This window comes from Colletotrichum karsti (genome assembly GCF_011947395.1).
Source record: "Colletotrichum karsti strain CkLH20 chromosome Unknown Scaffold5, whole genome shotgun sequence".
Classification (NCBI taxonomy): domain Eukaryota; kingdom Fungi; phylum Ascomycota; class Sordariomycetes; order Glomerellales; family Glomerellaceae; genus Colletotrichum; species Colletotrichum karsti.
The window spans coordinates 1,002,777-1,024,457 of record NW_024065905.1 but is presented as its reverse complement, the minus strand read 5'-3'; the positions used below and the strand labels follow the sequence as shown (position 1 = coordinate 1,024,457).

At 53.4% G+C, this 21,681-nt stretch overlaps 6 protein-coding genes across 6 annotated transcripts; 3 read left to right on the top strand and 3 right to left on the bottom strand.

The window, feature by feature from the left end:
- Positions 1-1,462: 1,462 nt before the first annotated feature.
- On the bottom strand, positions 1,463-3,403 carry CkaCkLH20_02316 (conidial pigment biosynthesis oxidase arb2 brown2; the record flags this gene model as incomplete). Its single annotated transcript, XM_038885035.1, has 4 exons — positions 1,463-1,582; positions 1,633-2,344; positions 2,408-3,115; positions 3,168-3,403. 4 exons carry the CDS (start codon positions 3,401-3,403, stop codon positions 1,463-1,465), a joined length of 1,776 nt encoding a protein of 591 aa, XP_038749823.1.
- Positions 3,404-4,156: 753 nt separating this feature from the next.
- CkaCkLH20_02315 (uncharacterized protein) lies at positions 4,157-6,698 on the top strand (the record flags this gene model as incomplete). Its single annotated transcript, XM_038885034.1, has 11 exons — positions 4,157-4,406; positions 4,463-4,592; positions 4,652-4,672; positions 4,730-4,769; positions 4,825-4,926; positions 4,984-5,206; positions 5,256-5,386; positions 5,442-5,585; positions 5,645-5,779; positions 5,852-6,511; positions 6,576-6,698. The coding sequence occupies 11 exons, from the start codon at positions 4,157-4,159 to the stop codon at positions 6,696-6,698; spliced, it is 1,959 nt and encodes a 652-aa protein (XP_038749822.1).
- A 728-nt stretch (positions 6,699-7,426) lies between these two features.
- Positions 7,427-8,635, top strand: CkaCkLH20_02314 (nacht and ankyrin domain protein; the record flags this gene model as incomplete). Its single annotated transcript, XM_038885033.1, has 1 exon — positions 7,427-8,635. The coding sequence occupies one exon, from the start codon at positions 7,427-7,429 to the stop codon at positions 8,633-8,635; it is 1,209 nt and encodes a 402-aa protein (XP_038749821.1).
- Positions 8,636-12,674: 4,039 nt separating this feature from the next.
- On the bottom strand, positions 12,675-14,269 carry CkaCkLH20_02313 (glycosyl hydrolase family 76; the record flags this gene model as incomplete). The annotated part of the gene is made up of 4 exons (XM_038885032.1): positions 12,675-13,253; positions 13,311-13,555; positions 13,612-14,097; positions 14,173-14,269. The coding sequence occupies 4 exons, from the start codon at positions 14,267-14,269 to the stop codon at positions 12,675-12,677; spliced, it is 1,407 nt and encodes a 468-aa protein (XP_038749820.1).
- A 3,487-nt stretch (positions 14,270-17,756) lies between these two features.
- On the top strand, positions 17,757-18,641 carry CkaCkLH20_02312 (uncharacterized protein; the record flags this gene model as incomplete). Its single annotated transcript, XM_038885031.1, has 1 exon — positions 17,757-18,641. The coding sequence occupies one exon, from the start codon at positions 17,757-17,759 to the stop codon at positions 18,639-18,641; it is 885 nt and encodes a 294-aa protein (XP_038749819.1).
- Positions 18,642-18,859: 218 nt separating this feature from the next.
- On the bottom strand, positions 18,860-20,167 carry CkaCkLH20_02311 (uncharacterized protein; the record flags this gene model as incomplete). The annotated part of the gene is made up of 1 exon (XM_038885030.1): positions 18,860-20,167. One exon carries the CDS (start codon positions 20,165-20,167, stop codon positions 18,860-18,862), a length of 1,308 nt encoding a protein of 435 aa, XP_038749818.1.
- Between the last annotated feature and the right edge of the window lie 1,514 nt (positions 20,168-21,681).

Below are 21,681 nucleotides of genomic sequence, written 5' to 3'. Positions count from 1 at the left end.
CCACATTCCTAAGCTCGATTCCTCGAGAACGTGCACTATGTCGTCTTCATCTTTTGTATATAGCCTTCATGGGAAAGACCTTTAATTCAATTTTACTCTTCGCTACAAGACTGATATCTCCGGACCTGCAGCGTAACTGTGTCGCGCATTCCGGTGTTCTCATCATGCCAACTCAGAGGTTTGAGGGCATCCATATGATAACTGTAATTCTTGCTGGCCTACGGTGCTGGACTACTGGCCGTCTAAGAGATGAATCAATTCACATCCATCCCGGGACAAGTCAACACCGTGAATCGCTATTGCCATGACCGTGATGTGTGTTGGATCCGTTCCCAGCCATAGTATTATGGCATCGGAGTATGGACATCCTCGGGGATGGGTGTGATTTAGCGGACTTTGATCAAAAGATATACGAGGATTGCCATAAACTTCGTATTGTGAAGGGTCTGTGTACTGCTCGATGCTGAAGAAATAATTTGATCATGGTCCGAAGAGGTCGGGTAAGTCTCTTCTGAACCGAGACCACCGTATTTGTCGTTTTGAAACCAAAGTAGCAAGGATACCTGTCGTCAAAGTCCTCTGGCGAAGACTAATTCTCGTGTGCTAGTCTCTTACAAGCACCGGCCACATATGTCCGTCACGAATACCGTGGAAACCTTACTTTGATAGTCACTTCCGAGTCGCGCTTGAACGCTGAGATTTGGCTTAATGGACTTACTTTCTGGTTTCTAAGTGATGTAGCAATTCAAATCAACTTAAAGCCAGTTGTTCTGGGGCATACAGTAGGGTTCCCAGACTTGAGTTGCTAATGTTGAGGGATATGGTTGTAGAAATGAGTAGCAATTGTCGGTGAAAGCAAAGCAAGCTTCCGAATCGAAACCACTTCGTAGCTTAATGAACCTTTCAGGTGTCGGTAAAGAACTGTCTGACATCAGATTTTGGCAATCTTAGAAACAGTGCTTGATCGGAAAAGACGGCGACGACAGCTGTCCAAGCATGTCGAGTTAGTGCAGCATTTTTTGGTGTAGTACGCTGGAGCTTCCCGACAGTCTGACTCAACTGAGGTTATTCTGCAAACTTCAAATAAACCCGGGCCCGGATTCGGACAATGCAGAACAGGAAAGAGTCCGGCGAGAAGCCAGGTCACACGTTTGAGATGGTCGGAAAATTGGAAAATCATCCCGTTCCACCGGGTGCAGGCAGGCTTCTTCCCTGACAAGCGCGGCTAGCTGGCCACACCGATGAAACCACCGCGAACTCAAAGTTCCGCTCGGCATGAGAATACGTCGCTAGCCACCATCAATCACCTAACCCATGCTGCCTGGTAGCGCCAAGTTGGAGAAGCAGCCATCACGACGTTAAACTCCGCGTGGGTGGAAAGCTTATTTCATTCATTCTTTGGCTGACAGAAGTTTGTCTTGGACAACACACCTCCACTACAACAATGACACCAACCAGGCCTCTAGTCCAACGGACCATATCGAAGAGGAGCTCGGAAATCCGAGTGTACACGATCCTTCATGTCCGCGGGAATCTTCGCCATGCTCTCAACGCCCTCGAGCAGTACAACCTGTTGCCCGGCCTATTTGATGTCAGTAACGGCGAATCATGATGGGTCTCAAGAGGACTTACCGCAAAGTGATGAATCATGTGGCAGTGAAGCATGCTTGCCGCAGGGAAAGATATCTCGTATCGAATGACGGTCCAGTCACCGGTGCTGTTGCCCAGCCTGCAGCCATCACGGTTCGGCGGGTCGACCAAGTTGAAGTGGTCCGCCATTCCTCCTTCTCGAATGGCGTCCTCAACCGTGGGCCAGGGGAAGCTGCCGCTACCGGTGCCGATGATGAACGCCTTGTTGTTGTGCTTGTGGAAGGGATGTTGAGAGGTCACGTTGGCACCATTCTCGAAGATGATGTCCACAACAGTGCCGTTGTGCAACGAGCCACCGTGAACATCATCTCCATATGTGGTGACACCACGGGACTCCTCGTCCCAGAGTAGGGGTGGTAGTTGTTGACGGAATGCTTGGTGGGGACCAATGTTCAGAGCCCAGCTGCTGGGGCCGGTCATGTTGACGAAGAACTTGATGGTGTTATCGGCCTTAGCAGGCGGTGGGCGGGCCGGGTACGGAGCAAGTTTGGTCTCGTCCATGGCCACGGAGGACGGCGAGAGCAATGTGCCGTTGAGATGAACCCAAGGCTTGGTGTCGGGCACCTGTTGCTTGCCCTCGACCTTCTGGCCGGGGTACCGAAGGATGCCAAACCCCTGAATGATCTGCTCTCTGCGGAGGGATGTGACTCTGATGGCATAGTCCCTAGGCTTCTGGTTCAGACGAATCAGAATGCTGTCAAACGGTCAGCTATCTCGGTCACGTCAAACGTCTTTGTCATTGCGGTCTTTTACTTACCTGATTCGTTCACCGAGGTTGCAGTTGGCCGCGTGGACCTTCTGAGGGTGGACGAATTCTCCGTCTGCCGCGACGACGTAAAACTCATGTTCGTCAACGCTGATTTGCAATTCATGATGGGCGCCAGAGTGGATGAAGTTGATCCACATCCACTCCTCGCCGGCCTTCGCCTCGAAAACCTCGAGATCAGCGTAGGTCTCTTGGCAAGTCTGTAGGTTTGCGAACTCTGCTTGGCCGTCCTGTAGAACGCAGCCCAGTGAGTCTCTACCCGGACCGCCAACAGACTCAATCAACTCCTTTGAATGACAGAACGTTCTGCCCTTTCCATTGAGCACGATTGAGTTGCTGCACCACGGGACGATACCGGTATCGCGATACATGATGAGCAGAATGTCCATGGGCTCGGCGTTCCAATCGCTGATGACCACATGATGCGGGTTCTTCTCTGCTTGCTTCATGCCCTCAATGTCTGAAGGCAAAGATGAGATGAGCTCGTATGGCCTCGGTCGCCACGCTGCGGGGGCAATCCAGATCGGGCCTCGCATGCCATCTGCGAAAGCAGGCCCGAAATGGCCGTGATAGAAATAGCTTCCGTATTGTTGCTGGACCGTAAAGCGATATGTGTAGGTATCGCGTGGTTGAATGGAGTACTGGGTCACGCCTGGAACCCCGTCATTCCAGGGCTTGTCGACTTGGTAGACCCCATGCCTATTTCTTTCATGTTAGTCGCGAATCTTACAAAGAATAATTGGGCTCATACCAGTGCATAGTTGTCTCGAAAGCCAACTGGTTGTCGAGAAACACTTCAATCTCATCACCCTCATCTGCCACGATGAGAGGGCCGGGTGTCTCGTTGTTGATGGCAAAGACAGGCCTGCCATGACCATCCCCAGTGTCCCACTTGTTAGTGATGGTGAAATTGTATCTCCTCGTCTGAGCTGCCAGACTGGCGCTGGCGAGGAGAGAAAGAATCGCACATCGTGTGAAAGCAGCCATCTTGATGGTTTGTCCCGCTCGCCCACAGAGACAAGAGAATCAGACTGGAACCGGGGCCTTCCTCATAAAACAGAAAAGACCTCGGCCCCCAAAGGGCGGATTTATCATCGACTGCCTCTTCTTACAAGAGTCTCCACGGCACATTTACCGATATCTAGGACATCCCTACCGCCGTCCGATGCAACCGTTAGAGTTTACCGAGTTAGGGGGACCAACCCGCTTTCCCGCACTCTAGACCGCCTGTCATTTGTCTGGGTTTCTTCTAGCGGCCGTTTAACCTTTCTGCAACGCGCATTTCGCCTCAACTCGACGGTGGACGCGGACCCAGGACCCCTACGCGGCCGGGGAGCTGAAATCCCAATCACCGCAGACCTCCCGCCGGGTTTCGGAATGGATACGCACAACACAGCCGCCACCGAATCATGATCAACGGGCCATCATAACGAAACAGGGTAATGCTCCTGTTGCTGTGATACCTCCGGAAAGCTACAACGTCGCAGGCCCCGCGGTCCGAAGCAAAAATGGTGGCGGGCTAGTGTCTCTGACCAGTGATGATCGACTAGTCAGTGAAGGGCGAAGACCTGCGCGGCCGGTAGTTGTCTGTGAGAGAAAGACGATGGGGCCAGGGGACGCCCCTCCGCGGTCCCCGCGTTGTCATGCACTCTTTTACTTATTGTCTCCATGCCCAAGCTGCACCCGCCGGCTCTACCGAGTCTCTCGTAGTTGCTCCGGCGTCTCGACACAGCAGCGAAAATGGGGTCAAAATACCAACAGATTGAGTCAACGCAGCTCGGGTTGGCGAAGAGAAAGAACAGAAGAAAGTCGCCAGTGTTCTGGATCTCTGGTTTGGCCGCTCTATGTCTCTTCATCGTGGCAGGAACTTGGAGAGGCGATACCCTGCAGCGAGCAGTGCGTGGCTGTTGGGATCGCGTCTTTCCGGGCAAGTCAGACAGACTCATCCGCAAGTACAACCTTCAGACAGGAGTCCGATGGATGAACCAAGGTAAGCACAACAAAACTTTTCATGATCTTCTGGCGCACCTCTGACGCAGGATGAAGATGGCGGGCGTTGGAGGGTCATGTTCACCTGTAATGGCCAGTCGCCCTGCCCGACACTGTACGCCGAAGAGGGCGATCTCGTCGAGTTGACGGTCAAGAGCGACATCTATGCACAGTCGTCAATTCATTGGTAAGTTTGAATTGGATCGATTCCGCTTCGGACGATGGGATGCTGACGATCAACATTAGGTCTGGAATCGGTCACAAGGGGTAAGGAAGGTCATTCTATTCCTCCGAATTCTGCATTGGTCTCACAGCTTTTCTCAGAACTGGCAGCTGGAATGATGGCACGGCTGGAATCTCTCAGGTTTGTTTGAAAGAATTCTTCAGTGACTCAAACCGAAGCTAATCCTGCATCAAAGTTCCCAATTCTGCCCCGCGGTAACTTCACCAGCGTGATTGACACAGCTGGCTCCTGGGGTCTGAACTGGTACGCCGAACACACATCGGCCGCATCAGCAGATGTACTTTCCCACTCGCTCATTTTCCTCACAGAATTGACTCGCTGATCACACCCGCAGGGTTTATATGGCATGGTCTACGTAGCACCCAGTCCATCAAGACCTAGACCGTACAGGTTGATCACCAACGATGAGACTGAGTTGCGCAAGATTATGGAAGCCGAGAGGGAAGCCCGCCACTTGGCCATCAAGAACCACCAGCACCGCGATACCGGCTGGAAGATGTTGCGTATGAGGGCCGAGGGTTCCGAGTTCTACTGCTACAATTCCATCATCGTCAACGGTAAGGTTTGAGAAAGCCGAATTCGTAGCATCTCCGCTAACAACAACAGGCAAGGGTCGTGTGCATTGTCGCCAACCCGGCTTCGAGACGTTGAATGGCCAAAACATCGACGAGACCGGCTGCATTCAGCCAGCAGGTCTTCCGCAAGAAACTTGCACGCCTAGCAAGGCTGACTATGAGGTGAGAAGGATATCTCTCATCCCAGTGACGGCGACGATGCTTACTTTGTCGCCAGGTCATTGAAACTGAAGGTCGACCTTACATCATGCTTAACCTTATCAACATTGGTTTCGAGCACTCAGTCATGGCCTCCATCGACAATCACAAGATGATTGTGGTTGCGAACAATGGCGGCTTCGTCACTCCGGAGGAGACTGATGTGAGCGAAATCGCTCTTCTCATTTCATCTAGCCTTGAAGCTTATGACTATTGTTTTAGGTTGTATACGTCCCCAGTGCCGGTAGGGTTACCGTTCTGATGAAGTTGGATGCGAAGCCTGGTGACTATGCCCTGCGCATGTCGTCCACGAGTCAAATGCAGAACTTGCAGGGCTACTCGATCCTCAGATACCCGGTAAGCACCGATCACAGCAGCTCCATGAAACAGACATCACAGGGAACTAACAACGCAAACTTGTTCCTGTAGGCGAGTCGTCGTCCCATCTATGGCCAGCCGATGGAGTTGCCACAACCTTCGAATTCAGACGATATCTGCGTGCTACCCGACAGCTCCACCAAGAAAGGATGCAAGACTACCAACTCACATTTCCTTCCTCCTTACCCCGAGTTCCCGCCACCAAAGGCCAAGAAGTCCCGCCCAGCCTCCGCCGACTTCACCTTCCGTCTGGCAGCCGGATCTCAGCCTTCACTCACGGAGCCTCACGTCCCAGAGTACTTCCTCAACGAGAAGCCCTGGCAACTCTTCCGTTCTTCGTTGACCCCGCTACTCTTCCATGACTTCAATGCCAGCTCCGGGAAGTCGCTGGACAAGCCTGTCATCGAGGGGATTCCCATGGGAAGCGTCGTCGACCTGATCATCGAGAACCAACTGAATGACACCATCCCTCTCTACAAGCACGCAGATCCTGCGTGGCTTCTTGGTGTCAGTTCGAACGCGCGATTCCCTTATGCCAGCGTTGAAGAGGCAGTTGCTTCGGACAGAGACGTTGCATCCGCGCTAAACCTCCAAGATCCCGGACTTGTCACTATCCATGACTTGCCTCCTCTGGGATGGAGTGTCCTTCGCTTCAAGGTCACGACCAAGGCAGCTACAATGATTCACGCGGTAAAGCTCAGATACTTTGCGGTAAGTGATTGTCGTTCCCAGCACGAATTGTGCGAAACTGCTGCTGACACTGAACCCTCACCAGCTTGGCATGTCGGCACCCATTATGGAAGGCATACTTCCCAATGACCCGGCAAACTTCCCCCTGTCTGCTGCCAACAGACCTCACGTAGACTTTGAACCCAAGAATGATGGAGTCTTTGGCTAGGAGTTTGTAGGGATTAGAAGAGCTGGAACATAAGGATCGACGAAACTTGGTACCAAACGCGCTCCTTACATTAGTTCAACGTAGAGACTCCCATTTACTATTTTAAGTACACATTTGAGATCAGTAGCCATCAAACACTCCTCATCTTCGTCACCGCTTCAACTTATCCGCCAAAGAATGCTTTCCAACATGCCACAAAAAAAGGTAGACATGAAGACGCGCCATTCAGATCTGACATGGATGCAACTGATCTGGCTGGACGGTGGCTAGAGTCGCACGACATATCCCAGCCCAAGAAGTCTGCCTGGGTAGGTAGACAAGGCACTTTCCCCCTCAGCTCAACGATCAATCACAAGTCTCTGCGAACGCCTAGGAATGCAGTATCTCAAAAGTGGCAGGCTGCGCCGCTGTCCCCTCCCACCCCGCTTCGTTAATTGGTCGACTACATGCATGCAGTCAGCCCTGGTGTCTTGTATGGCAACAATAACTCGGGAATAGATGCGGGAGAAGTCAGCAGGACCTATCCTAGGTTCGTGATGGGCTTCCTCGTCATCACCCAGCCTTCTCCCAAAAACACATCCCGAAGCTTGAAGCGAGCTTTTGAGCGAATTTCCTTCGAAAGGTCGTTATCAGAATCAGCCCGCAAGACGCTGGACATCGAGCGTCTCACGATTGTGCGATCGCGCTGACGACCCCACGATCCTCGAACGAGGCTCCGCGAAAGCGCAATGGGAACCACGCAACTCCAAGACTTCAGGCTCTACACGATCGGATGGGTCGCCGCTCTCTCCAAAGAGCTTACCGCTGCGAAAGCGATGCTCGATGAGAACCATGACCAGCCTGCAAACTTCCGACAAACCCTCAGCGACACGAACAACTACACCTGGGGACGCATTGGCAAGCACAACATCGTCATCGCATCACTTCCGGAGGGAAAGTACGGCCTAGTTTCCGCTGCGGTAACTGCCAGTTTCATGATCAGCTCCCTTCCACATCTTCGATTCGGTCTGATGGTCGGCATTGGTGCCGGAATACCCAGACCGGGCAAGGATATCCGCCTCGGCGACGTAGTCGTTAGTACTCCTGCGGGCGAACATCCGGGAGTTGTGCAGTACGACTTGGGCAAGTTGGAGAGCGATGGTCGCTTCAAACGCGTCGGCTCGCTTGCTCCTCCGCCGCGGATTCTCCTTACGGCGTTGACGAACCTCAAAGCGACACAACCGTTGGAAGGTTCTCAGGTGCCGTCCATCCTAGACGCGATGCTCGAGCGTTATCCTCTCCTGAGATCACAACAACACGGATACTTTCACCAAGGTCCACAGAATGACCGGTTGTTCATAGCATCTTCGGTGCACGTCGAGGACAACGACGCAATCCAGCGCACTTTGGCACAAAATACCCAGTTCTACATGCGTCTACAGTTGATGCTGAGCTGGCTATGGTCTCTCTTGCTTTTTCTCTGCACAGCCCGGTGGAAGCCTACGCGAAGTCCACTCGGTACTGGCCCAGCTCTGTCGGATCAAACAAAAGCTGCTCCTCCTCAAGCTACTGCCACAGAGACTTGCACGCATTGCGATCCTACCAAGGAAATACAACGTTCTGCCAGACTAAACAGCCACCCAGTGGTCCATTATGGCGTCATTGCTTCCGGGAATATAGTTGTCAAGGATAGCTTATCGCGAGATGCCATATTGGATCGGCTGGGGCCTGAGTGTATTTGCTTTGAAATGGAGGCGGCGGGACTGATGGACAACTTTCCCTGCCTAGTCGTCAGGGGAATTTGCGACTACGCGAACAACCACAAGAGCGACCAGTGGCAGAACTACGCAGCAGCAACGGCCGCTGCGTATGCAAAGGAACTACTCGTGGGATACATCAGAGCTGAAGATGTCCAAAATGCTGACGGAATTGAGGAGCTCATGGGAAGAGGTCAGTAAATACACATGATAACGTTGATGAATGTGTCTTAATTGTTTTAGTGGCCAGAGACACATCCAAAATTGCCACGACGACAAGATTGACACAAGAAGCTATTCAAAAGCTATGCGATAGTGATCAATACCGGGAAATCATGAAGTGGCTTTCACCTCCGGATACATCGTCAAGCTACACAACTGCCTTAGAAGCCCGTCAAAACGGTACAGGGCAATGGCTTCTCGGAAATGAGATGTATACCAAGTGGAAGAGAACCCCAAACTCTTCGCTGTGGCTTCAGGGGATCCCTGGCTCTGGCAAAACTATCCTGAGCTCGACGGTGATCGAAAATTTGACCCACAGCATCGCCCACGATGAAGCCCTTCTTTATTTCTACTTCTCATTTGCAGACGCGTACAAGCAGTCGTTGGACGGGGCAATCCGATGCTTTATTGCACAACTGTTCTCAAAAAGCCAGGAGGCAGCAACCTACCTTGTTGCGCTTTTCGAACCGGCTTACAGCTATCAGAAGGACTCAAAAAGTCCTACCACCGCACAGCTTTGCGACATCTTTCAAAAGATGGCACAGAAGACTGGTAAGATATGGATGGTTCTCGACGCTCTTGATGAATGCCAGACAAGAGAGGATATGAATGACAATACGAATGGTCTGCTCACCTGGTTGGAGAACATGGCAGATTCTCATTCTATCGACACCCATATCTTCATGACCAGCCGCCCTGTCTATGACATTAAATCGAGTTTGGAAAGTTACATAAATTATCAAATTCCGCTGCAGAGCCATTTAGTGTCAGATGACATTCAAAACTATGTTCACTCAGAGGTCCGACAGAGTGCCGCCCTAGCCAGATGGAAAGGGAACGAAGAGGTGCAAAGAGAAATAGAGAGCCACCTTGTAGAAAAGGCTCAAGGAATGTGAGACTATGGCTACCAAGATTCATATCAAAGCAATCACTGACTCCTTGTGCACATAGGTTTCGCTGGGTCTCGTGCCAGCTGGACGTTCTCAAACACTGCCATAAATATTCCACACTCCGACAACAACTTAGGTCGCTGCCAAGGACACTAGACGAGACCTATGAGTCGATTCTGGACAGGATCCCACCAATGCATGAGCATGACTCCATAAAGCTTCTACAGTTTCTAGTGTTTTCGGAGAGTGCACTCCTCCTCGAAGAAGCCGTCGATATTGTTGCAGTCGAACCCAAACAACCAAGGCCAAGATTCGATCCCAAGAACAGGATGCCTATACCCGAAGAAATCACAACACATTTTCACAGTCTGGTGGTCGTTGTCGAACAGAAAGAGAAGTACACAAAAGGGACGGTAAAGCAGCTGCAGCTAGCGCATTTTTCTGTCAAGGAATACCTCCTGTCAGATCGACTACGGAAGCACAGCTACTCTCAAATCTTCCGAGAACCATCTGCCACAGCCTCCATGGCCGAAGTATGTCTTGCATACTTGTTGGAGGTCGAACCCAACGTTCCAGGCAGGCCGTTGAGACAATACCCATTCGCATCGTACGCCTCAAAATTCTGGACGCAGTATGTCATGCGAACTGGAAATAGCACAGATCAAAATCTCATTGAAGAGTTCATTGAATCAAAGGACGCTTACAACATCTGTTCTCAATTTCATACCATCCCTTACTGGCAGCTTGAGAACGAAACTTATCAGAGTCACCCCGCAATGCGCCGTCGTCCAGGTTCGAGTACCGAGATCCCTCACGTTCTGCATTATATGGCACGTGTCGGCTCGGCATTTGCAGTACTTCGGATTCTCAAGGAGGACCCAAGCGCTGCCCACGCCATCTATCAGACCTACGGCACTGCTCTCCATACTGCATCTTATCGAGGTCACACCGAAGTTGTCCGGATACTTCTTGATAACGGAGCAAACATCAACCTGGACAGTAACACACCATGTACGCCTCTACAGGCATCGATGCATGGCCACAACGACGCTACTACCAAACTCTTGCTCGAACGAGGAGCGGATATCCATGCTCAAGACACAATTTATGGAACCTTCCTTTTACGAGCCGCAATCTTTGGAAAAGAGGAGATAGTCAGAATACTGTTGGCGCAAGGCATGGACGCCAATTTCCAGCATCATGGGGATCATCGTACCGCACTCCAAGCTGCGTGTGAAGCGAACTCGAAGCCAGTTGTAGAGCTGCTTTTGCAACACGGAGCAGATGTTAATGCAGAAAGTGGCAGTCGGGGTACCTCGCTTCAGATTGCATGTCATCGGGGCTCTGATGCGCTCGTGGAACTACTATTGCAGAATGGAGCTGATGTTAATGCGCCAGGTCACTACCATGGCCGCGCACTTTGCGTCGCAGTTTCTGGAGGCTATGTCAGCATTGTCAAAAGGCTTCTGCAGCATGGTGCGGATATCGACGTGGCATGTGTGTGGGAGTATGTTCCACTGCAGATCGCCTCTCGATACGGTCATTATGACATTGTTCAGACACTACTTGAAGGGGAGAGACCCAAGCAAGTGTTGAATAAGTCTGTTGCGGCCGCAGTTGAAAAAGGCCACGAAATGATAGTCAAGCTGCTCCTCGACGCAGGTGCCGATCCCCACAGAGCAAGCAACAATTACGAATTCGGCAACGCTATCCTAGAAGCAGCCTGTCGACGGCACAAAGGTATTCTGGAGATGCTTCTGAAGAGCAAGCCAATTATAAATACAGGAGCTGAAGAGGACGACTACTGCAACGCTGTACACGTCGCATCTTTGCACAATCTTGATGAGGTTATGGCAATGCTTCTCAGTGCTGGCGCAAGAGCTGAAATTGGCGAGTGCACGCCTCGATGGCCACACCTGTGGTTTGACTTTCCTGAAAAATACGAACGACAGCAATTCGTCATTCAGACGTTGTTAAAAAATGGGGCCATGGACTTGGGATCCCTGAAAGCATTAGGTGGACTGTTACGAGAACGAGAATCTTAGCTCTCGAGAAGATGTATTGAGATGTGTTCATTTGGCTTGCGCGCCGATTCGATAAGACACAAATATCACTAGGCGTTGTTGGTCTTCTTGGGATGTGGGAAATTCATCAGAAGTGCCTGCCCTATTACAGTTGTTCACCTAGAATGAACAGTGCAACGGTAAATCCTCATGTCTGCGGCCATCCATGCTTGCAGATGCTACCTACCTACGAGGTTTCATGTCTTTCAGGTCACTTCACCTAAAACTATTAGCCGTTCCCGATCTTCGAATCAGAATAGTAGCGTAGAAAACACATTACACGTCAAATGCTTGTTACCAAAATATGGGTAGCCAATTGACGAGGGACTATGTCATTAAGAAAGACTTCATGGTCAGACTTAAATCATAAAAGAACTTGATATACTTCGTCGAGTTGCGAAAGTTATGAATAACTTGGGTGATATCAATGGAAGGCAATATCAAGTTCAGACGTCTTATAAATCATGCTCTATTGTCAGCCACAAGCGTGCGGTTTATGGTCTCAATCTTTCAAGTTTCAACCAAGGTATCTAGGCGGAATATCTAGAGAAACGAGGGCGTTTTGGATGATACAAGCCTCTCAAAAACGCCCTGCGAGTGCTGACTCTTTGGTTCAAATCCCGGAAACAGTTGAGAGACGGTGACTGTCGACCGTCTTCATCAATGGATGGTCTTGTTGGCCCATCTTCGTCTATGATCAGACGCATGTAAACTTCGACAGACAACCTTCAACCCTGCAGGCCATATCCAAGATCAGACCGACGCCGCGAGCGCCACACCGGACCAAACATCAAGGACGGCCAGATATCCTCGACTCGGCATGGCAAATATCCAATCAAGTCGCAGGTATAACATAATAGAGACGATTCACCTTATGAATCACAGAGAGCAAGTTGAAAAAAGTAAGAAAAGTTAGCAATACTGCTGTAGTAGAGGTAGTAGTAATAGTCCCCTCCCCCTTCGGGTGTCCAGAACGCCATGCCATGCGCATCCAGATATGTAATTCCCCATAAAACAAATCAAACATCCAAGTCTCCCGTCCCATTCCCCTCCTTCTCTTCCCGTTTACTCGCCAAAGCTCATCCATCCCCACGTACCCAGACCGCCCGCGAGCACCATGAACGTCAGGATACCCGCGCCGGCCTTGTCCGCCGTGGTGATCGGCTCCGGCTCGACGCGGTCCTTGGAATTGCTTCCGGCGTTCACGTCGCCGGCCGAGATGCCGCCGGTCGAGTTGGTGACGGGCGGGGCCGAGTCGTGGATGAGCAGGCTGGAGACGGCGGCGAGGACGTTCATGGCCTCGCCGGCGCCGGTGGTCTTGTCGGCGCCCGGGTCGGTGAAGACGCCCTCGTTCCAGTAGAAGCCGCAGACGCGGCCGGTGGCGCCGCCGGTGCACTGGTTGACGGCCTTGGTGGTGGAGGTCTTGAGGACCGAGTCGATGCGGTCGCGCATGAAGGGGGCGACCTGCATGACGACGGAGAGCCAGCGGTGGACGTAGCCCTTGAAGGAGAGCATGTCGGGGGTGCACTGGCCCTTGCGGCCCTCGCAGGCGAGCTCGTAGGCGGTGTCGTTGGGGAAGAAGTTGGTGAAGAGGGACTCGGTCATCTTCTCGACGCGGCCTTTCCAGACGTCGGAGCCGTTGGTCTGAGAGGGGTTGTTAGCGGGGTTGGTGGGTGAGTGAGACGGAGGGAAGGGACATACGTAGTTGTACATGAAGGCCGCGCCCTGGGTCAGGATGGCGGCGTTGTAGGAGAACTGCTGCTTGTTGATGTCGGTGCAGTTGTGTTCGACGTGGCCTCCGTCGTAGACGTTCCAGGTATCGTGATCGATGTACTGGACTCCCCACAGCCAGTCCCAGGTCTTCTCGGCGTGCTTCGCGTACGTCTCGTTGTTGGTGTATCTGGCGAGGCGGGCGCCGATGTTGAAGAAGCAACCGTTTGCGATGGCTGTGACATGTCAGCATCCTTGTTCCCCCAGCTTTAACACATGGGACTGAGCGCACTGTTCTTGTAGTTGTATCCGGCGTTGGAGAACGGCACCTGCCATCTCAGACCACCGTTGCAGGTGTCGTCGTGACGATCGGGGCTCGCCTGGGTGGTCCAGACGGCCTGGGCGAGGGCGAGCCACTGGGGCTTGTCCTCGGGCGGGTTGGGGAACTTGTTCTCGGCGGCGAGCATGGCGGACATGCCCCAGAAGCCCTGGTCGTCGTTTCCGAGGGACGCGGTGTGGTTCGGGGGCATGTAGTCGGCGTTGGGGCCGGTCTGGTGCAGCATGCCCTCCATGACGAGGTCGTTATAGGTCGAGTCGCCGGTCAGCTTCCAGTAGTCGATGTAGGTGCCCATCATGGCGCCTCCCTCCCACCAGTAGTAGTCGCCCTTGTGCTCGGTGGGCGGGCCGGGCAGGATACCGGGGATCTCGCCCGTCTGGTTGCCCTTGTAGAACTTGATCAGGTCGTAGGCCAGGTCTTTTGCGGCGGACTTGATGTTGTCTGGGGTGTCGTGTTAGTAGGGGTTGGTTTTGTTTGGTGTCGCGGGTTGTTCGTCGCATTTCGTGGTCGGCCTACCTTTTGTGTCGATCTTGTAGTACTGCGCGCTGGCGGCCGGTAGGCTTCCGACGAGGAGCAGGGCCGCCGAAGCGGCTTTAGCGAGTGATGTGACCATGGCGATGAGCCGGTCGGTGAATCGCGAGTTTAAAAATCAAGGCCGATTAATCCGGATCGAGGAGAAAGAGAAAAAAAATCGGCGATGCAATCGGTCGGTCGGGTGGCCGTCGGGTTGTCGTCGTTGGTTGAATTTAGCGAGTGTGTCGAATTGACGTTGATGGCGAAGGAATAGAGACAGCGAAGGTCGTCGAAGAAAATAATTCGTTACGTCAAGCGAGTGTTCATGACCGGCACCGCCAGATTAACTTTTTGGGTCGTCGTAAAAAATCAAACGCAGCCGCCACAAGGTGCTTGTGGTTGTCGTTTGGCGGTGGACGGTGTTGGCTTTCGTGAGGTGAGAGTGAGGTGGTGGTAGTGGATGAGCTGGGGATGGAGGCAAGGAAAAGCAGGAACAGGAATAGTAGCGCTGCGTCGGGAAGAAAAGGGGGGGCCCAGACTCTTTTTCTCGATTTTGCTCGAATACCAAGACTTTTAGGGAAAAAGAGGTACTGAATACATTTGTTTTCACAACACACTGGGCCTCGCAGGACAGGACAGGGAACAAGATGACGCGGTGAATTTGTGCTGGTGGCCGCCAGAGTCTTGGTATTCTTGGTAAAGTCTTGGCCTTCTGGGCATCGGGGCTGTGCAGCAAATGAGAGACGCCCGCGACGTTGAACAAGCACCCCTTCTTGTTACCAAAGGGAACAGGCGCGATGGATGTCACGGACTGATTGGGTTTTCCGGTATCCGTATTCTGTACGCAGCAAGGTTCCGATTGACAGATGGCGTTTACGGTAAGGTGGATGTAAGGCGAGGCATCGTGGGATGGGCCTGCTGCATTTCCATCCATAGACAAACTCCAATTGTCGCAGAGCCTCACTCACTCACTGACTTGAGTGACAGGTAAAGACAACGGATGAACTCATGAGACGAAGAGGGCTGGGACGCAAGGAGGCAACCACCACACACCATCGCCATGACAGGCGGCAAAGGGCCAGCCATCCCTACCCTCGCGTGAGAATTGCCAAGACTTTCATTCCAGGCCCAAATACAGAGTACACTACGCGGGGGCCTCCTCTTCTGTCACGCCTCACAGACCAGACAGGAGTCAAGGGAAGTGGGCGACATCTCAGCCTTTGCTTCAAAGAGAGAAGATGGGCTCCTGCATTGTGGATGCTGTGAGGGACGGACTTCAGGGGTTGCTCAGAGCTAAGACTCAGCAGCGGCTTGGCGATGCGATGGCTTGGGGATGAGATTGAATGATTGAGACTCATGGGAAGAATTGACGTCGATAATGAGTTGCGACGAGCTATTCAATAGCCCGAAAACCTAACAACCGTTGAAATCAGGGACGGAAAGGGTGTCAACAATGGACCGGCACAAACAAAGACGAAGCGAGGCAACACGTCTCAACAACCTTTTCAATTAAGTTTGGCGCCCGCGGCTCATCATCCCACCTTAGTCAGCCACATCTTACAAATTACAGCGGAAAAGGTTGGATGGCAGAGGCCGTGAGCATCCAATACGAATTATCAGATGGCGTACTGGCTGCAGATACGGCAGCCAAAAATACGCGCAAAAACGCGGGATGACTGCAGAAGGACAGAAGGGACGGGGGGAAAACATGGCAGAGGCAAAACAGAGGCACAGAGGCACTGAGGCATCCCTCTTGTGCAGATGAAGAAAAAGCCAAGGCATTGTGTTGTTTATGTACGCCAAGCAAACCGATCGGTTCGGCCAAGGCAGATCACACGACGGCAGACAGGCTACAGGCGGCGGGACGACCGGTTGCCGTGCGAGCTGGGCGATGGTGTTGGTCAAACGGCCGTCGAAGCGTTGATCGACTGCAATTATCCGTACCCCTTGGTGACAAGACGGGATCACGCAAGCCGGCCAAGAGGTTTTAGTGATGAGGCGACAAGGTGAGTGAGACTGAAACGAGAGGTGATGTGAGAGATGAGGCTTGAGGTGAGAGATGAGAGGTGAGTGTGAGTGTGAGTGTGATTGGGGAAGGCAACACAGAGGAAGGAACGACCCTGAAGACCCTTCTTTCGTTCCTTCTCCAAAAAGAATGAAAATCCGGAGGGAAAGTGCAACTCTCCAGATTTCCCAACTGCCAGAGACGGCAAGAGAGGGAAAGTCCCTGTGGTTCCTCCTTCGTTCCTGCCTGGTCGAGAACACCAATTAACCTTGAACCCCATCCGCACTGTACGAGACCCACCTTTCACCAAGCGAGACCAGTGGCCGCTGAGTGCCAAGACCACCGGGGATTTGGATGGAACGCCCAATTTCCAGCGCCTCGCCGCGAATCAGGGGCTGTCTGACCGTGTCGACGTCAGCATCGCCATGTCGCTTGCACTGTACCGCTCAGCCAATCACGATGATGCCCTCCAGTGGGCGGAGACCTGCAGCGCCAAGACTCCATAAAATTAGCGCACTGCGGAGGATCCCTTCACCTCCACTGTGACCCTCTCGGTCTTCCCCTTGACATTCATCCTTGACATTCATCAATTCCCTGTCAGCGGCGTCCGAGCTGTCCGGAACTTGCCTTTTGGGAATCATTACTGAAGTGGGTTGGCAGCTGCGTTTCTGGATTCTTCAGTCCTGGAAGCTGGGATGCTGCAGACGCACGAGATGTCGAGTTCTCTCTTTATCGCCAAGTACGGATACAAGGCAGCCAGTATCCTCGTGGATATTCAGCCCTAGGAGCACAAGAACCTGGACGACACCCATGAGAAACGTCGTATCATCACCGGCTGTCACGATACACGGTGTACGAATACACCACTCCGAACCATCCTTCCTACAGGAAGCTCGCCTATCCGTGCCTGATCCTCCCGACTGGAGTTCCTCCAATCCCTTGTCCAGCTGACCCTCTCGTCTTCCGAGATTGCATCAGCCGACAATCCCGCGGCCAAGAGATGCCCGGCTCTGTCTTCCGGTCACTTCTTATCCACCGAGAGCCCGGGTCTCCGCTAACTCGGCCAAGCCTCCGCACAGGTCCGGACGGCCGGTAGATACGACGCCGACGTTGAAACTTCATCGGTCCAAATGCCACCAGCGGCCACTCGGCACATTTTCACGGCCAACGTCTACTCTTCCAGGCTTCTGTTGGCTCCATGTCTCGGAACTCACTCCAGCTTGATCAAATCATACGATCCCATACGATAGCCTATACCATGCACTCACTCTCATGTTGCATAACACCATCGGATATCTGCCAATCTGGGTCTCTTCTTTATTTCAGATCCGTCTTACGTGAGGCCATACTCACGATACCGACAAGCTGAATGGCTTCGTTTATGACTGCGTCGCTGACATCCAAGACATATCACCGCCACCATCCTCAACGATGATTCCAACGGCGCCAAGTGGTTGTCCGAGACAAGTGCCAATGTCTTTATATCCCGAGGAATCCAACACCGATGAATTGGTTCTCGTGGCATGCCCAGGCCATCTACCGAAGCTCTGAGCGGCACTTTTCAAACCACTCTCCAAACATCATGGATCTCACTCTCCCTGTCCCGATTTACATCATGGTGGGCCTAGCAGCCTACCAATGCCTCAATCACCTCCTGCGCATGCTAGTCAGACATCTCAACCCGTCCTTCTATGCCAGTCTCGAACTCGACAAACCAAAGAAACTGCGTCCCTGCCTCGTCTTCCCACTCGGCACCCTCCTGACCCTCCTCATCTCGACCCCGGCCTGTCTATCCGCATACACCTCAACACCCCCAGAGACAGACACCTTCAGGACCCAGCGGTCCTACACAACCAGCGGCAGCATCTGCCTCGCCTCCCGTGGTATCCTCTGGATTTCAGAGATGCCTCCTCTCAGCTACTCCTCGGAATACCTCACGCACCACATCCTCGCCCTTGGTTCGATACTCATAGTCGTGTTCCGAGACATGCCTCGCCGGCCGATCTACCTCATCTACGCCGGCCTGGTCACAGAGATCTTCAAAAACACCGCCGCGACACTGAAGCTGCACGGTCGGAATGCGACGAACTCGGCCGTGTTCCGTGGAGCCTTGCTGGTCAACGTCGTGTTGATGGTGCTGTTGAGGATCTTTCCTATTGTGGTTTACCTGGCGAACATGGAGGAGACGAGCCTAGATCTGGTTGGAGGCGTTGCGATGTACTGCGCGTATCTCACACATTTGACGTTCCTGCAACTGAAGACACTTGGCTTCGTCGACATGACCATCGGAGAGCTGCTTCATGATCGGCTATTTGGGAGCTCGGTCAAGCATCCGGCCGCGAGATGGCTTCCTCGCCCGATGACTCTGGTTGCTTGCGGCGCCCTAGCTATCGCAACGTCTGCCATCAGCGAGTACATCACGGCGATTCCTCAAATCTCTGCGGTCACGATGGAACCGACAGCATAGTTAGCTGGCTTGGCCTCAGGTCTACACTGGACATGACCATCGTGAAGATCAAGCACAGGCTATCTGGATAGTGAATCATCGTCACAACATGGCTTTGGGAATGTTTCCAATACTTGGTATCTTGAAAATAATATGTACATGCCTACATCCAGCGGCTGACAGTATACAGAGAAAAAGAAGTATTTACTCAAAAAAGGTTCACACACACTCGCTCATATCTAAGCGGTGGCACCGGTGAGGGTGAAGGAGTAGTCCATGCCCTTGTTTGCCTCGCTGTTGGCGAGCTCGAAGCCGTTGTACTGGATGGGCGTCTTGGGGGTGTTGGCAATGACCAGGCTGACCTCCTCGCCCGAGGCGATCGTCGCGGAGCCGGAGCCGCCGGCCAGGGGAACGTAGCGGCCCTTCTTGGTGCTGGCGTCGAAGACGGACAGCGTCGCCGTGTACTCGCCGGAGGAGGTCACCTTGACGTCGACCTTGTCGCCGGTGACCTTGAGGGGGATGATGTTGGCGCCCATGTAGCGGGGGGCGCGCGCGGAGACGACCTTGTACTCGGACCCGGAGCCCTCGACGTTGGCGAAGTTGATGCGGCTCTGCTCGGCCAGGAAGATCTCCTGCGCCTGCTTGTGGCCGATGTCGACGTAGGCCATGCGCGCCCAGTAGTGACCCACGATGTCGCCGGCCGTCGAGTTGGACGCGACGCGGTCCAGCACGTGGAGGGGCGTCTCGTTGCTGCCGGCCTTGTACTGCTTCATCATCTGGTGCAGCGTGTCCTTGCCCAGCCCGCCGATGTTGTCCGGGTTGTTGGTGAGGTAGGTCAGGAACGGCCAGGCCTGGTAGTAGTTGCCCGAGTCGACGGTGCCGTCGACGATGACCTGGAACGAGTCGCCCAGCACCTTGTTCACCTCGAACTCGGTGCGGCCCTCGGGCTGGTTGTGCTTCTCGCGGGCGGCGGCGCAGAGGTCCGAGGTCTGGTAGGTGTCGGCGACCCAGTTGGCGACCGTCTCCCACCACGTGCCCGTCGCGCTCTGGTCGACCCAGGTCTTCTGGTGGTAGTGCAGGCCGTGGCCCCACTCGTGGACGGTGACGCCGGGCGTCTGGAGGTACGTGTCGACGACCTCGAGCCAGGCGGCGCCCGTGGAGAACTCGGAGTGCATGACGCCGGCGGCGCCCTCGAGCTTGGAGACGGAGTAGACGTTGGTCTTGTAGTAGGGGCCCGCGTCGCTCTCGTCGTTGAAGGACAGGCCCGAGCTGCGCCAGCCGAGGGTGTTGACGAAGCACTCGTAGGCGCCCTCGAGCATGCCGAGGGCGTCGTCGGCCGCGGTGCCGGAGGCGCCGTAGACGCGGAAGTGGGCCGAGTCCTTGAAGGAGCTGCCGCCGGGGCCGGCCGAGGGCTGGGCCTCGAACTCGGCGGGCGCGTCGGCGCGGGCGGCGAGGACGGGGGTGCCGAAGCGCGCCGGTTGGGGGGCGGCCTGGACGCCGGTGAGGGCGAGGAAGACGGCGAGAAGAACTTGGTTGGACCGGGCCATTTTGAAAAGAGAGTGTTGTACTTTTTTGGGGAAAAAGAATGGAAAGGTTGAGAGAGTCTGAGAAATGAATGGATTTTTGCAAGAAAAGAACTATGCTTTTCTTAATGAAAGGACGGACGATACCAAGAGACGATGAGATAGGACCTGCTGCTGATCAGAAAGAACCATCGACAAGGCGGCCATCGAGGCAAGGCCGTCTTTTTAATAGAACAGAGGCGCCTCCATCGCCAAGACCGTCTAGTAAGGGTCACTCCAAAAGTGCCGGAGGATTATGACATCCATCGTCGTTTCTGGCAAAATGAGAACGAGTTCGTTGATCAGTTGGCGCGGGTTGAGCGTTGGAGCACCCCCCCGGGGCCGTGGGGTCGCATCCAGTGTTTCCGAAAAAGTGAAGGCAATTTGCGATGAAACGGCGCGCAGAACGCTCCAATCATGTGGTTTTCGCATCACTTCGTATCCCCCCCCCTTCGCTTGCCCTATGCGTCTGCCTCCCTGCACCGATCTTCCTAAAAGAGTCGACAGGTTTCAACCCCCAGGCGGGAAGAAGGATGAAATGGGAGAGATCTGATGACGTCAAGCCTCAGCAACAAACACAGTGTCTCTTCTCGTGTATCTCTCTGTACGTTGGTGTCATCACTAGAGAAACCAGAAGCTCACCTCGAACTCAGAGACTCGGGTAACAAAGTCTCGACGACTGCAAATTGTGACAATCTACAGCACCCGCACAATCCCACAGTTCGAAATGACGATGACTTCGCCTAGCACACAACAGAATCCCCGTCCGCGTCCAGACCTGACGATGGCCTCATCCTCCCCCGTACCGTGCCACCCTCGCTAAGCGCTGACGGATGGTGTTAGTCAAAAGGATCCCACAGGGGTCCCACTACTCCCTGACACGCTTCCTTGCAGAGCACCCATGGCGATTGACGGTGTTATCCCCGTAAATAATTTAAACGCTCGGAAAGTTCCCCTGAGCTTAAAGCCTTATTGCGAAGTCGTCCGACTATGTTGGGGGGATTTAGTTTATCCAACACTCCCGAGTTCTTGGTAATATATTCTGTACTGAGGCGAAAATTCCCCGACCCCGGTGGCGGCGTATGTGCTGAGCCGGGGTCGCTGACGTGACACCGTAGTATCCGTATGCTACCAATGCTTTGCGCTATCGTCTCTGCCCGGCGCTATCGTTCGTATGGAAATGCTGCTAGTTTAGAATCGCTTTTGTACGCCGCGGCACTCCATGAATTGTTGTTAGATAGAAATTTGTTTCCAACTCTCTGTGATCAACTTCAGTGTTGGTCTCTCACAGCGATAATCTGGACCACAATACGTAAATAGCCTCAGCCGAACAGCTCCCTCGAGTCATGGTAACTCACCTCCATCAGCGCCTCATCTCGCAACTTACCCCTTCAATATCGACATACTCTGCCTATGGAGAGCAAGTGAAGTAACTTACTCGTGGCAAACCTTTTGATCTCCTGGAGATTCTGACGTTCTCACCCTGTGATCGTTGAGTT